The 16,347-nt window shown below is 37.9% G+C and overlaps 1 protein-coding gene across 42 annotated transcripts in view; it reads left to right on the top strand.

Moving 5' to 3' along the window:
* Positions 1 to 16,347, top strand: part of CLASP2 (cytoplasmic linker associated protein 2) — a 220,561-nt gene that overhangs the window by 168,370 nt on the left and 35,844 nt on the right. For all 42 annotated transcript variants that reach the window (XM_033212967.1, XM_033212966.1, XM_033212944.1 and 39 more), the window contains 2 exons: positions 5,393 to 5,546; positions 8,444 to 8,672. In XM_033212967.1, coding sequence (XP_033068858.1) covers positions 5,393 to 5,546; positions 8,444 to 8,672 — 383 coding nt within the window. The remainder of the gene's footprint in view (positions 1 to 5,392; positions 5,547 to 8,443; positions 8,673 to 16,347) is intronic.

Here is a 16,347-nt window from a genome sequence, read left to right as displayed (position 1 = left end):
CAACCTCTACCTCCCAGGTTCAAGCAATTCTCCTGCTTCAGTCTTCCAAGTAGCTGGGATTACAGGCGCACCCTACACCCGACTGATTGGTGTATTTTTGCTAGAGACAGGGTTTCACCATGTTGGCCAGGCTGGTCTCGAACTCCTGACCTTAGGTGTTCTGCCCGCCTCGGCCTCCCAAAGTGCTGAGATTACAGGTGTGAGGTATCACCCCTGGCTGTAAATTCCATTCTTAAGAAAGCAAGCACTGATATAATTCAAGTCAATTCCCACTTGACTTAAAAGGTCTTAGAAAAGTAGAAACTTAGCACATTAAAAAAATTCAAAGTTTATTTGAAAGCCAACTACTTAAATGATAATATTTAGGATATAGAATTTTTTAATAAATGGAAAGAAAACCTACTGACAGCTTTTTGAAATAAATTACTGTTTATTACGTTAAATGGCATAGTTATGTTTCTCAGAGATGCTGTATAAATCCAGTAAATTGCAAATTGTGTCTTTGAATTACATTATACTACTCAGTATAAGTGGTGATGAGGTCAGTTATAATGATGAGTTTAAAAAATTAAGCTTGCAAATAAAACATAAATAACAAATAGGGGAGGGTTAAATATATAATGAATATATGGCATATCATATGTGTAATATATAATGAATTACATATATAATAATTACATATATCATGAATTACATGTTTATATAAAATAAATTACATATATAATGAATTACATGTATGTCATATAATGAATTACATGTGTGTCATATAATGAATTACATATATAATATGTCATATATTTATATATTTATGACATATTAGGTCATATTATGCTTTTCATATTCAGAATGATTTATTTCATATTCAGAATGATTATAACTGATTTATATTCGTATATTATATATTTATTATATTTTTATATATTTAACACTATTTTTATATTTATTATATATTTAACCCTTCCCTATTATTTTTATGTTTTGTCTGTAAGCTTAATTTTTTCATTATATATGTATTGAATTAGATATTATAATTCATTACATATATATCTATGTAATTCATTGTATATATAATGATATATATAACAAATGTCGTATTCATTATATATTATATATAAATATATATATATAATAAATAAATAGTGAATATATACCTCCGAGGAAAAAATATGACTCAGAGATTGGTCCTTAATACAAAATAAAAGATGTGTACAATTTTCAAACACTTGTGCAATTCAAGCATGAGCTGTATTTCAAATGACATTCTTGACTGCTTAGTAGACTAAAATTTTATTTCCTTTTCCTAGCCTTTTGAAAAATTGTTTGCATAGAAGTTCAACATCACTGATCATTAGAGAAATGCAAATCAAGCCCACAGTGAGATACCATCTCACACCAGTCAGATGGTTATTATTAAAAAGTCAAAAAATAACAGATGCCGGCAAGGTTGTGCAGAAAAAGGAACACTTTTACACTATTGGGAGTGTAAATTAGTTGAACTATTGTGGAAGATAGTGTGGCAGTTCCTCAAAGACCTATAGACAGAAATATCATTTGAGCCAGCAATCCCACTACTGGGTATATACCCAAAGGAATATAAATCATTCTCTTACAAAGGCACATGCACATGTATGTGCACTGTAGCGTTATTCACAATAACAAAGACATGGAATCAACCTAAATGCCCATCAGTGATAGACTGGATAAAGAAAATGTGGTACGTATACACCATGGAATACTGTGTGGCCATAAAAACAAAATAAGATCATGTCCTTTGCAGAGACATGGATGGAGCTGGAGATCATCATCCTTAGCAGACTAACGCAAGAAAAATGACAAAAAAAAAATACTGCATGTTCTCACAAGTAGGAGCTAAATGATGAAGACACATGAACACATAGAGGGGAACAACACACACTGGGGCCTACCAGAGGGCAGAGGGTAGGAGGACGGAGAGGATCAGGAAAAATAATTAATGGACACTAGGCTTAATACCTGGGTGATAAAATAATCTGTACAACAAACCCCATGACACATGTTTACCTATATAACAAATCTGTGCATCCTGAACACATACCCCTGAACTTAAAAAGTTTTTTTAAGAAGGAGTTGGGCCGGGCGCGGTGGCTCAAGCCTGTAATCCCAGCACTTTGGGAGGCCGAGACGGGCGGATCACGAGGTCAGGAGATCAAGACCATCCTGGCTAACATGGTGAAACCCCGTCTCTACTAAAAAATACAAAAAAACTAGCCAGGCGAGGTGGCGGGCGCCTGTAGTCCCAGCTACTCGGGAGGCTGAGGCAGGAGAATGGCGTAAAACCTGGGAGGCGGAGCTTGCAGTGAGCTGAGATCCGGCCACTGCACTCCAGCCCGGGAGACAGAGCAAGACTCCGTCTCAAAAAAAAAAAAAAAAAAAAAAAAAAGAAGGAGTTGGGGCTGGCTGTGGTGTATTCCATAGTGTATACGTACCACATTTTCTTTATCCAGTCTATCACTGATGGGCATTTAGGTTGATTCCATGTCTTTATTATTGTGAATAGCGCTACAGTGCACATGCATGTGCATGTATCTTTATAACAGAATGATTTATATTCCTTTGGGTATATACCCAGTAGTGGGATTGCTGGCTCAAATGATATTTCTGTCTATAGATCTTTGAGGAACTTCCACACTATCTTCCACAATAATTCATTCACACCTGTAATCCCAGCACTTTGGGAGGCTGAGGCAGGAGGATCATTTGAGGTCAGGAGTTCGAGACCAGCCTGACCAACATGGCAAAACCCATCTCTACTAGTAATACAAAAATTAACCAAGCATGGTGGTGCATGCCGGTAGTTCCAGCTACTCAGGAGGGTGAGGCAGGAAAATCCCTTGAACCCAGGAGGCAGAGGTTACAGTGAGCGGATGTTGTGCCACTGCACTCCAGCCTAAGTCACAGAGCAAGACTCCATTCTCAAAAAAAAAAAAAAAAAAAAAAAGTTGGTATTTATAGTTAATAGCTTAATGGTCATTAGCCATATATTATAGTGTGCTTCATCAAGTTATTCATTAAAAGTATTGGATAATACATCAACATCTGAGAAAAATATATTGCAAACATTTCCTACCCTATTTTTTCTATGTTCTACATATATGATAAATTTGGTAGCTAAATTACAGCTTCAGTTGAATTTCAGCATTTGATTATAAAGTTCATGTCTATGACATGATATGGCTCACACTTGCAAACCTATCTCTTTGGGAGTCCAAGGCAGGAGGATCACTTGAGGCCAGGAGTTTGGGACAAACCTGGGCGACATATTGAGACCCCATCTCTACAGAAAAATTTTTAAAAATCAGCCAAGCATGGTGGTGTGTGTTTGTAGTCCTAACAACTTGGTAGACTGAGGCAGGAGGATTACTTAAGCCTAGGAGTTCAAGACCGCAGTAAGCTAGGTTCACACCACTGCACTCCAGTTTGGGCAGCAGCAAGACCCTGCCCCTTAAAAAAAAAATTGGCACAGTGGCTCACGCCTGTAATCCCAGCACTTCGGGAGGCCGAGGTGGGCAGATCACCTGAGGTTCGGAGTTCGAGACCAGCCTGGTCAACATGGTGAAACCCCGTCTCTACTAAAAATACAAAAAAATTAGCCATACTTGGCCAGGCGCGGTGGCTCAAGCCTGTAATCCCAGCACTTTGGGAGGCTGAGGCGGGCGGATCACAAGGTCAGGAGATTGAGACCATCCTGGCTAACACGGTGAAACCCCGTCTCTACTAAAAAGTACAAAAAACTAGCTGGGCGAGGTGGCGGGCGCCTGTAGTCCCAGCTACTCAGGAGGCTGAGGCAGGAGAATGGCGTGAACCCGGGAGGCGGAGCTTGCAGTGAGCCGAGATCCAGCCACTGCACTCCAGCCTGGGTGACAGAGCGAGACTCCGTCTCAAAAAAAAAAAAAAAAAAAAAAAAATTAGCCATACTTGATGGCAGGAGCCTGTAATCCCAGCTACTAGGGAGGCTGAGGCTGGAGATTCGCTTGAGCCTGAGAGGCAGAGGTTGCAGTGAGCCAAGGTTGCGCCATTGCACTTCAGCCTGGGCAACAAGAGTGAAACTCCATCTCAAAAAAAAAATTATGTTCGGTATTAAAAATCCTCTACCTTCTTACAAATTTGTGTTAAAATACATTTATCTCTTCTTCAAGCAGTACTATTATTGGGAGTTAATCACAGAGATTGGTAAACTTTCTGTAAAGGGTCAAATGGTGAATATTTTAGGCTATTTGAGTCATGGTCTTTGAGTCTCTTCTCAACTCTGCTGTTGTATGAGAACAGCCATCGACAATAGAAATAGAAAATAGCCATAGACAATACCTAAATAAATAGTCATGACTATGTTTAATAAAATTTTATTTATGGGCCGGGCGCAGTGGCTCACGCCTGTAATCCCAGCACTTTGGGAGGCCGAGGTGGGCGGATCACCTGAGGTCAGGAGTTCGAGACCAGTCTGCCCAGCATGGTGAAACCCTGTCTTTACTAAAAATACAAAAATTAGCTGGGCTTGGTGGCTGGCGCCTGTAATCCCAGCTACTCAGGAGGCTGAGGCAGGAGAATCACTTGAACCCGGGAGACGGAGATTGCAGTGAGCCGAGATCATGCCATCGCATTCCAGCCTAGGGGACAAGAGCAAGATTTTGTCTCCAAAAAAAAGAAAAAAAATTTATTTATGAATACTGACATTTAAATTTTATCTAATTTTTGTGAACTTTTTTGGTTTTTTTTCAACCATTTAAAAATGTGAAAAACAGCCGGGCGCGGTGGCTCAAGCCTGTAATCCCAGCACTTTGGGAGGCCGAGACGGGCGGATCACGAGGTCAGGAGATCGAGACCATCCTGGCTAACACCGTGAAACCCCGTCTCTACTAAAAAAAAAAATACAAAAAACTAGCCGGGCGAGGTGGCGGGCGCCTATAGTCCCAGCTACTTGGGAGGCTGAGGCAGGAGAATTGCGTAAACCTGGGAGGCGGAGCTTGCAGTGAGCTGAGATCCGGCCACTGCACTCCAGCCTGGGCGTTAGAGCGAGACTCCATCTCAAAAAAAAAAAAAAAAATGTGAAAAACATTCTTAACTTGCAAGCCATCATAGTTTGCTGACCTCTGGTTAATCAAAACATTTTTCAAGGTGGAAAGACAAACCAGTTATTAAGGACTGTGCATTGTAGAGTAACTGTAAGGTGTCCTTGGTGGAAGGACAAAGAGACATGTACTTTAACTATATATAGCTGCTATTTTTTATTTTGCTAATGATGCTCTGAGGATATACATTCTCTAATCTTGTCTTTATAAATATCCCTATATAATCTCAGATATGTTTGTATTTTATAACTACACCTAAGTAAAAATTAGTGTCATCTTTTTCATAGTGCATTTGATTATGACACAGAAAATATGAACTCTGAAGATATTTATAGCTCTCTTAGAGGTGTCACTGAAGCAATCCAGAATTTCAGCTTCCGTAGCCAAGAAGATATGAATGAGCCATTGAAGAGGGATTCTAAAAAAGACGATGGCGATTCAGTAAGTATTTTAATATCCTTACTTTGCAGACTATTTCATTGTTCATTAAGCATTATTTTAATTACATTTTGCTTCCTGTCATTTTCGAATATGCTTTTCTATGGGTCAGTCACTCTACAAGTATTTACTGAGTATCTACCACATACCAGGCACTGTTTGAGGCATTAGATTTATATGACAAAATCACTGCCTTCAAATTCCTTTCATATTTTCATATAGAGATGAATATTATAGAGTTTTAGGATAGAATGTGCTTTAGAGGAAAGTGAGTCTGTTTTAGATTTTGTGGTCCAAGAAGGCCTCTCTCCAAAGGTAGCATTTGCATTGAAACCTAAATAAAGCCACATAAAATCTAGAGGAGAATTCCTGAAATAATTAGCAAATCCAAAGACATTTAGATGTGAACAAGCTTTGTATAGTTGAGGACTAGGAAGAAAGCCAGTGTAGGTGGACCATTGTGAGAGAAAAGGAGTGGAACATGGGCCAGATCACTTTGAGTCTTGTAAGAACACATAAGGAGTTTAGAATTTTTTTTCCCCTGTTAGGTGTGGTGATAGTAATTTGCCTCATCAGTTTGTGTGGCTACAGTTAAGAATGTGTTTTGTTTTTTTAGTAATGTGCCAAATGTTTTATTTCTCTTGTGTGCAAGTAACTGACTCTCAAGTATTTTTAAAAACACAGACATCATTACATTGAAGCAAGAATGTTATAATCTACAACATTCTTACATATTTAATATTATTGACATATTTGAATATTGTTTATTGCTTCTGCCATTATACACGGAATAGTTTTTTACTTTGCTGCTTCTTAGACTTGTCTCTGACAGCTTAGACTTTTCACAGAATGAGCCATCCCACCAGTTCCTATGGAATTCATTGTTTCTCAATGTTTGCAAAGTTACAGAAAATTGTAGTGCTTCAGCACTACAATCTCCAAAGGACTTCTTCCTCTGCCTTCCTGCCATCTGTCCCACAGTTGTTTTTCTCACTGTGCGTATCTGGCAGAGCTAGATTGTGGTCAGCCTAGTAAACTGGCTGCCAAAACCAGCTTATCACTGATATTTGAGGTTCCCTACTCTTCAAAGCTGCATATGGTAGCAATCGCAGATTAGTAAGAATCACTGCTTCACTGAGACTCAGTTTTGTTTTGTTTTTTTTCAGACACAGCATGGTACAGGGTAGGGAACTCAAATTGTGAATTTTGGCAAAATGAGTTCAAATCCCAGTTCCTGGCAGTTATTAGCTAATCAGGTGATACCTCTAAGCTTCAAAGTCTTCATTAAGAAAATAGGGATGTCACTGCTTACCTTAAAAGTTGTTGTGAGTATAATAAATACTATGACTCTATTCAGCTTAGACCTCTTTCCTGAGTTCCACATTCACATTCAGCTGCCTGTTTGAACTCCTGGTCTCCTCCCCTAAAGCTGCTCTTTCCTATCTTAGTTAATGGCAACCCTAGTTGCCTAGCCAAAACCCATGGACAAGAGTTGTTGAGTCCTCTGTTTTTCTCATCCTCTATACCAAATCTGTCAGGAAATCTGCTGGCTCCACTGCAGAATGTATCCAGAATTCAGCCTATTCTCACCACTGCCTTTCTGGTTTGAGCCATCGTCTTCATCATTTCTCTTACCTGGATTATTAAAATTTGTCCTTCTTGATTATGCCCTTGACCTCCTACAGTACATTCCCACTCTCACTCAACTCTGTAGGAGGTCTCTGTCTCAGAGTAAAAACCAAAGGCTACACAATACACTTTTTTTCTGTTACCTTTCTGGCCTCATCTCCTGCTAGTTTCCTCCTTGTTCACTCTGCTTCTGCCACACTGGCCTCCTTGCTGTTCCTTGAACTTACTATGCATGTTCCTGCCTCAGGATCTGTGTATTGGCTGTTTTCTCTACCTGAAACACTCTACCTTCAGAGAGCCCCTTGGCTAATTCCCTTACTTCCTTCAAGTGTTTACTCAAATGGCTTCTCAGTGAACCCTACTCATCCTATTTAATCTGTGACCTCTGTCCTCCCACCTCATCATTCATGATTCCTTCTTCTGACGTGTCATATACTTTATTCATTCATTAAAGTTTTGTTTTTTTTTTCATCTGTCCGTCCACTAAAATATAAACTCTATGGGAGTAGACGTCATTCTCTCTTTTGCTCACTGATGTATTCCCAATGCTGTGAACAATGCCAGGCGTTTAATAATAGGTGCGTAGTAAGTATTTTAAGAATATTTTTAAAGCGCCTAGCAAATGGCTTGGCACATAGTTGCCCAGTGGATGATGGTGATGCTGATACTCGTGGTAGTAATTATTTTGATACCAGTATTTGTATCAATATTCATGTTCATATTTTGGTAAGTACATTAACATACCCAAATTCTTTTGGCATCCTTCCAAAAGTTATGCAGGCCTTTTAAGCCTTTCTTTTTTTTTTTTCCCCTCCTTAAAGCAAGCCTTTTTAAATTTGATTTTACTATGCTTTGTTGACATACTATTGTATGATATACCGTTACCTTAATAATGGAATCTGGCAGCTTGTAGTGCTGTGTTGCTTATGAAAGTTCTTTCGTATCTTTAACTGACATGGAGAAGCTGCTGGTAATCACACTGTACATATTGTCTGGTCAAGTCGTTGGCAAAGGAACTGTAATAATCATTAGAGGCACCATTCTTTTACGGTTCTTATTTGCCTTCACAGCTGTAGTTTATATGTTTAAGCTTTGACATCTGGAATATAAATTGTAACTCATAATGTTGATTGCCATTACTTGGATTTTTAGCTGGTTATTGTTATCTTTTTAAAATTGTCTTTTAAGCAGTAGAGAAATATCTTTGTAGAATGTTAAATAGATACCTGCAAATGAGTTAATTTGCTGTGCCTTCTCCTTGCCATTGATAGATGTGTGGTGGTCCTGGGATGTCTGACCCAAGAGCAGGAGGTGATGCCACTGACTCAAGCCAAACAGCTCTCGATAATAAAGCTTCATTGCTTCATTCAGTGCCTACTCACTCCTCTCCACGCTCTCGAGACTATAATCCGTATAACTATTCAGATAGCATCAGTCCCTTCAACAAGTCTGCCCTCAAGGAAGCCATGTTTGATGATGATGCTGACCAGTTTCCTGACGGTATGTTCTGGGTCACACTGCTGCTGTCTGTTTTGGAGAACCTGGTAATCAATGAAGTAGAAGAAATGCATATGTTCTTTTATTATAACTCCCAAAAAGCAACAATTTTTAGAATAAGAATGTTTTCTCCCATCTTCTAGGAACTCATCTCTAGTGCTTTGGTCATTTTCTACCCCTGAATGAGAAACAGGGTAGTCATCTTGAGATCATGATCAAAGTCAAGAAAACCTTAGTTACCACCCAGAAATAACTGAAACCAATTGTAGCTTATACATTTACTTTATCTCTAGACACAATTTATTTGATCATTAATTTTTATACCACGATGACAAAACCTTGGAAGAAAATACCCATTCTTTATAGTAGCCCTTTAATCATGAAATCATCAACTTTTTTATTAATAAAACACATTTCAAGGACGAAATATAAGGAAAGTTACCATTAGGATTTGAATTTGGGTGAAACAGGCTTAGTTCTAAGCTCTAACACTTACTAAGCTGCATAGCCTGTCAACATGGTTAACTTTCGCAAGTCTCAGTTATCACCTCCAAAAGAGGATGATGATGATTATACCACCTGTCCTAATCCCAGTGTGCAGTAAGATACAGGTAAGTTATATGAAAACTGATGATATAGTACAAAACACTACAAATGTTTTATTGTTTTGTTTAAGAGACTAGGTGTCACTCTGTTGCCCAGTCTGGAGTGTAGTCGCTGAAATGTAGCTCACTGCAACCTTTTCCTCCTAGGCTCAAGCGATCCTCCCACCTCAGCCTCCTGAGTAGCTGGGACTACAGACCACCATACTCAGCTAATTTTACCTTTTCAAATAAATTTTCTATAGAGATGGGACCTCCCTATGTTGCCTAGGCTGGTCTTGAACTCCTGGCCATAAATGATCCTCCCACCTCAACCTCTCAAAGTGCTGGGATTATAGGTGTGAGTCACTGTGCCTGTCCTAGTTATTTTTTATAATAAGGAAACATATCTTTTCTTGATTACTTAATTCATTAATACTTTTTTAAAGATTCTAGTACTATATAGTAATATATAACTATACACAGATAAACTTGAAAGTCTTTCTGTCAGCACTATCCCATGATTCTATATTCAGGTTTTTCTTTATTCCTATAATGTTGCTGTCAGTGAACATATTTCTGCATAAACCTTTATGCCCATAAATAAGTAATTCTTTTTGTGTGTGTCAAGAATCTTAAGAACAATCAATGGCCAGGCGCAGTGGCTCATGCCTGTAATCCCAACACTTTGGGAGGCCGAGGTGGCTGGATCACTTGAGGCCAGAAGTTCGAGAGCAGCCTGATCAACATGGTGAAAACTTCTTTACTAAAAATACGAAAATTAGCTGGGCGTGGTGGCATGTGCCTGTCATCCCAGCTACTCGGGAGCTGAGGCAGGAGAATTGCTTGAACCCCCCGGGAGGTGGAGGTTTCAGTGAGCTGAGATTGCACCACTGCACTCCAACGTGGGCGACAGAGTGAGACCCTGTCTCAAAAAAAAAAAAAAGAAAAAGAAAAATCAAGATAATTCGCTTTTAAGAGATTTCTAGAGATGGAATTGCTCACTTAAAGGATAGGTGAATTTGAAGTTTTAGACTTACTACCTATTTACATCTCAAAATACTTGGCTAGTTTAAGTAATGCTGATTTTCTCACCAACACAGAATGTTTAAAAATGTTTGTGATTGTGATGGAATGTGCATTTCCTTGGTTATTAGATATTGAGGAATTAAATATTAGAAATCTTTTTAAATTTAAAAAAGTTTTATTAATGAGAAATAGCTTCATTTGTAGTTCTTTGATTACTAGCGAAGTTGAGAAGTCTTTTTATTACCTTCTCTTTAATATATCACAAATATCAAAAAGCCAAAATTATGACAATTTACCAAACTAAGTCCAAATTGCATAAGGATATAGCAAATTGCCACAATTATAGGCTTTGATGTGTTTTAATCTGTCACAAATAGTTGACTGTCTTGCTGAGGTTTAGTCATGATAACGGTGTAACATTGGTAAATAAATTGGACATAGCATAAAAGTATCCACTGAACACTATGTAGTGGCATCAGCCTGGTAAATTGAGACTTAGCTTCAGTAGCAATAATTATTTAAAAATCATTTATGCACATGGGTCACAAACTGTCAGACTAAATGTCAACTGACTTTTCTTGCCTCGATTGTACTATAAATATGTATTTTTTTCATCTTAAAATGATCAAGAGCTTAAAAATTGGGAGTACAGTACAAAGAACTTTTTCTTCCTGAAATATTTGAAAGTAAATTACCAACCTGATGCTGTGTCACCCTAAACACTTTAGGATTTATTTTCTACAAAGACATTCTCCTGCATAACAATGAAATACTCATCAAAATCAAGAAATTAGCCAGCACCAGTAGTCCCAGCTACTCAGGAGGCTGAGCCAGGAGGATCCTTTGAGGCTTGTACACTATGATGATGCCTGTGAAGAGTCCTGTACTAAAGCCTGGACAACAAATGAGATTCTGTCTCTAAAAAACTAATAATTACCAAAAAAAATTTTTTTTTCTTTTCTTCTCCCTAGACCACAGAATCTTTAAAAAAATTTTTAAATCATGAAATTATCATTGGTATATTAATACAAACCTAATCCTTAAACCCCATTAGAATTTGCCAGTTGTCCCAGTAGTGTCTTTTTTCCAATTTTGTTTTGCTGTGTTAAAATACACATAAAATTTATTATCTTAAGCATTTTATATATACAGTTTAGTGATTTTAAATACATTCATATTGTTGCACATCCATCATGACCATCCATCTTACATAATTCTTTTCAGGTTGTAAAACTGAAACTCTATACCCATTAAATAATAACTCCCCAATTCCACCCTCACTCCAGCCCTTGGCAACTACCATTCTCTTGTCTGTCTGATTTTTGTCTACTCTTAAGTACTCTGTATAAGTGGAGTCATACATTACTTGTCATTTTGTGACTGGCTTATTTCATTTAGCGTGATATGCTCAAGGTTGATTCATGTTGTAGCATATGTCAGAATTTTCTTCCTTTGTAAGGCTGAATAATATTCCATTGTGTGTATATGCCACATTTTGCTTATCGGTTCATCCATTGATGGATACCTGTGTTGCTTCCAAGTTTTAGCTGTTATGAATAATGTTGCTGTGAACATTGGTGTGCACATACCTCTTCAACACCCTGTTTTCAGTTTTGATGGGTAAATACCCAGAAGTAGAATTGCTGGATCATATGGTAGTTCTCTTTTTACTTTTTTTAAGACACTGTACTGTTTTCCACAACAGCTGTACCATTTTACATTCCCACCACCAGTGCAGAAGGGTTTCAGTTTCCCCATATCCTCACCAATACTACTTATTTCATTGTTGTTGCTGTTGTTTTATAGTATCCATCTGAATGGATGTGTGGTGATATCTTATTGTAGATTTTGTTTTTTTTTTTGAGACGGAGTTTCGCTCTTGTCACCCAGGCTGGAGTGCAATGGCATGATCTCGGCTCACTGCAACCTCCACCTCCCAGGTTCAAGCAATTCTCCTGCCTCAGCCTGCCGAGTCGCTGGGATTACAGGTGTGCACCACCATGCCTGGCTAATTTTTGTATTTTGGTAGAGACGGGATTTGTTCATGTTGGTCAGGCTGGTCTCGAACTCCTGACCTCAGGTGATCCACCCGCCTCGGCCTCCCAAAATGCTGGGATTACAGGCTGAGCCGCTGCACCTGGCCCTCATTGTAGTTTTGATTTGCATATCCCTAATGATTAGTAATGTTGAGCATCTTTTCATGTGCTTATTGACCATTTGATTACCGTCTTTGAAAAAATGTCTTTTCTACTCCTTTGCCCATGTTTGAATCAGGTTGTTTATTTTTGTTGTTGTTGCAGGAGTTCTCTGTATATTCTAGATGTTAATACCTTGTCAGATATATGATTTGCAAATATCTTCTTCCATTCTGTGGGTTACCATTTTACTCTGTTGATACAGTTTTTTGAGACACAAAAATTTTTAATTTTCATTAACTTTAATTTGCCTATTTTTGTTGTTGTTGCCTGTGCCTCTGGGGCTGTATATTATATTCTGTTGTTCTATGTGTCTGTCTTTATGCCATTAAAATGCTGTTTTGATTACTGTAGCTCTGTAGTAAATATTGAAATCAGGAAGAAGTATGAGTCCTCTAGCTTTGTTCTTTTTCAAGACTGTTGTGGCTATTTGCTGTCACTTAGGATTCCTTATGAATTTTAGGATAATTTCTCTATTTCTGTAAAAAGTGTCATTGGGATTTTGGTAGAGATTGCACTGAATCTGTAGATGCCTTTGGATAATATTGATATCTTAACATTATTAAGTGTTCCAATCCATGAAAATGGGGTGTACTTCTGTTTATGTATATCTTCTTTTATTTCTTTCAGCAGTCTTTTCTAGTCTTCATTGTACAAGTCTTTCGCCTCGGTTAATTCCAATGTACAGTCATGCAGCACATAACATTTCAATGTCAGACTCCATTTATGACAGTGGTCCCATAAGATTAAATGGAGCTAAAAAATTCCTATTACCTAGTGATATCATTGCTGTCATACCATCATAGTGCAATGCATTACACATTTGTGATATTGCTGGTGTAAACAAACCTACTGCACTGCCAACTGTATAAAAATATAGCACATACAATTATGTGCAATACATAATACTTGATAGCCATAACAAACGACTGCGTTACTGGTTTGTTTATTTATTTATTTTTGAGACGGGGTCTTACTCTGTTGCCTAGGCTGGAGTGCAGTGGCATGATCTTGGTTCATTGCAGCCTCACCCTCCTGGGCTGAAGCTATTCTCCTGCCTTAGCCTCCTGAGTACCTGGGACAACAGGTATGCACTACCATGCCCAGCTAAATTTTTTTGTAAAGTTGAGGTTTTGTGATATTGTCCAGGCTAGTCTAAAACTCCTGGGCTCAGGCAATCCGTCTGCTTTAGCCTTGCAAAATGCTGAGATTGCAAGGCATGCACCACCGTGCACAGCCTCGTTTTAGTATTTACTATACTTTTCATCACTATTTTACAGTGTACTCATACTTATTTAAAAAAAAAAAAAGTTAATTGTAAAACAGCCTCATTTGGGTCCTTCAGGAGGTATTCCACAAGAAGGCATTGTTGTCATAGGAAATGACAGCCCCATGCATGTTATTACCCCTGAAGATCTTTCAGTGGGACAAGATGTGGAGGTGGAAAATAGTGAAGTTGATCTTGACCCTGTGTAGGACTAGACTAATGTGTGTGTTTGTGTCTTAGGTTTTAACAAAAAAGTTTAAAAATTTTTTAAAACTTTGATAGAAAATGGCTCCTAAAATAAGAATGTGAAGTGGCTCATGCCTGTTATCCCAGTACTTTAGGAAGCCAAGGTGAAAGGATCTCTTGAGGTCAGGAAATTGAGACCAGCCTGGGCAACATAGGGAGACCCATCTCTACAAAAAAATTTTTTTTAAATGTAACCAGGACCTCCAGCACATGCCTTCAGTTCCAGCTACTTGAGAGGCTGAGGTAGAAGGATCACTTGAGGACCAGGAGGTACAGTGAGTGCACCACTGCACTCCAGCCTGGGCAACAGACCAAGACCTTTTCTCAAAAAAAAGAGAAAAGGGGATGTAAGGAAAGAAAATATTTTTGTACAGTTGTACAGTGCGTTTGTGTTTTAAGCAGAGTGTTATTACACAAGAGTCAAAAGATTTTTAAAAATTCGTTTGTGAAGTAAAAGTGTTATAGTAAGTTAAGATTAATTTATCACTGAAGAAAGAAAAATCTTTTTGTAAATGTAGTATAGCCTAAGTGTATAGTGTTTATAAGTCTTACAGGAATGTCCTAGGCCTTCACTTTCACTCACCACTCACTGATTTTACCCAGAGCAACTTCCAGTCCTGCAGGTTCCATTCATGGTAAATGCCCTATACAAGTGTACCATTTTTTATCTTTTATATTGTATTTTTACTGTACCTTTTCTATGTTTAGATACACAAGTACTTATCGCGTTACAGTTGCCTGCAGTATTCAGTACATTAATATGCTGTACAGGTTTGTAGCCTAGGAGCAATAGGCTACCTTTAAGTTCCTTTTTAGAGTGTTCATTGTTAATGTATAGAAATGCAAATTATTTTAGGGTGTTGATTTTTGTGTCCTACTGCTTTGCTGAATTCATTTGTTAGTTCTAATTTATAGCCTAGGTATATAGTAGGCTATAGCGTTTGTGTTAATATACTCTGTGAAGTTCACACAGTGAGGAAATCACCTAACACATTTCTCAAAACGTATTCCAGTTGTTAAGCAACACGTGACTGTATTTTATTCTGATTGATGCTCATGAAATGGAATTATTTTTGTAAGTTCTCTTTTAGATTGTTCATTGTTAATGTATAGAAATGCAAATGATTTTTGGGTATTGATTTTATGTCCTACTTTGCTGAATTCATTTATTAGTTCTAATTTTTGTGTGTGGAATCTAGAGTTTTCTAAATATAAGATTGTATTATCTGTGAAGAGAGATAATTTTGCTCCTTCCTTTCCATTTTAGATGCTTTTTTTTTTTCTTTTTCTTGCCTGGTTGCTCTGGCTAGAACTTTCCATACTATGTTGAATAGAAAAGGCAAAAGCGGGTGCTGTTACCTTGTTTCTGCTCTCAGAAGAAAGTATGATGTTTACTGTGGGTTTTTCATATATCACTTCTATTATTTTGGAGTAGTTTCTTTGATTCCTAGCTTGTTGAGTGTTTTTATCAGGAAAGAATGTTGAATTTTATAAAATGCTTTTTCTGTAAGCATGGAAATGATTATGTGTGAGGATTCTTCCTTCATTCTGTTAATGTGGTATATTACATTGATCAGTTTTTGTATGTTGAGCTATCCTTGCATTTAGGAATAAATCCCATTTGGTCATAATGTATAATCCTTTTAATATGCTGCTGAATTTGGTTTGCTAGTATTTTATTCAGGTTTTTTGCATCAGTGTTCATAAGGGATATTGGTCAGTAGTTTCATTGTCTTATAGTATCTTTGTCTGGCTTTGTATCAGGGTAAGCTGGCCTCATAGAATGAGTTAGGAAGTGTTCCCTCCTATTCCGTATTTCAGAAACATTTAAGAAGGGCTAATATTAATTCTTCTTTAAATGTTTGGTAGAATTCAACAGTGAAGCCCTCAGGTCCTGGACTTTTCTTTGTCAGGAGATTTTTGATTACTGATTCAGTCTCCTTAATAATATAAAGATTTATTCCGATTTTTAAATTTCTTTGTGATGTAGTCTTTGTAGGTTTTGCGTTTTGAGGAGTTTATTTCATCTGGGTTATCCAGTTTGTTCATAATACTCTTTCATAACCCTTTTTGTTTCTTTAGAATTAATAGTAATGTCCCTGCTTTCATTTCTGATTTCAGTAATTTGAACCTTCTCTCTTTTTGTCTTAGTCCATCTAGCTCTGGGTTTCCTAGCCCAGGCTTGGGACCAGTACCAGTCTGTGGCCTGTTAGGAACCGGGCTACACAGCAGGAGGTGAGGGGCAGGCTAGTGAGTGTTACCACCTGAGCTCCGCCTCCTGTCAGTTCAGCAGCAGCATTAAATTCTCATAGGAGTGTAAATCCTGTTGTGCGAGGGATCTACGTTGCACACTCCTTATG

This window comes from Trachypithecus francoisi, unplaced genomic scaffold (assembly GCF_009764315.1).
Source record: "Trachypithecus francoisi isolate TF-2019V2 unplaced genomic scaffold, Tfra_2.0 Lachesis_group0, whole genome shotgun sequence".
NCBI lineage: Eukaryota > Metazoa > Chordata > Mammalia > Primates > Cercopithecidae > Trachypithecus > Trachypithecus francoisi.
The sequence above is the reverse complement of the archived record's forward strand: the minus strand, read 5'-3'. Positions and strand labels throughout refer to the sequence as shown.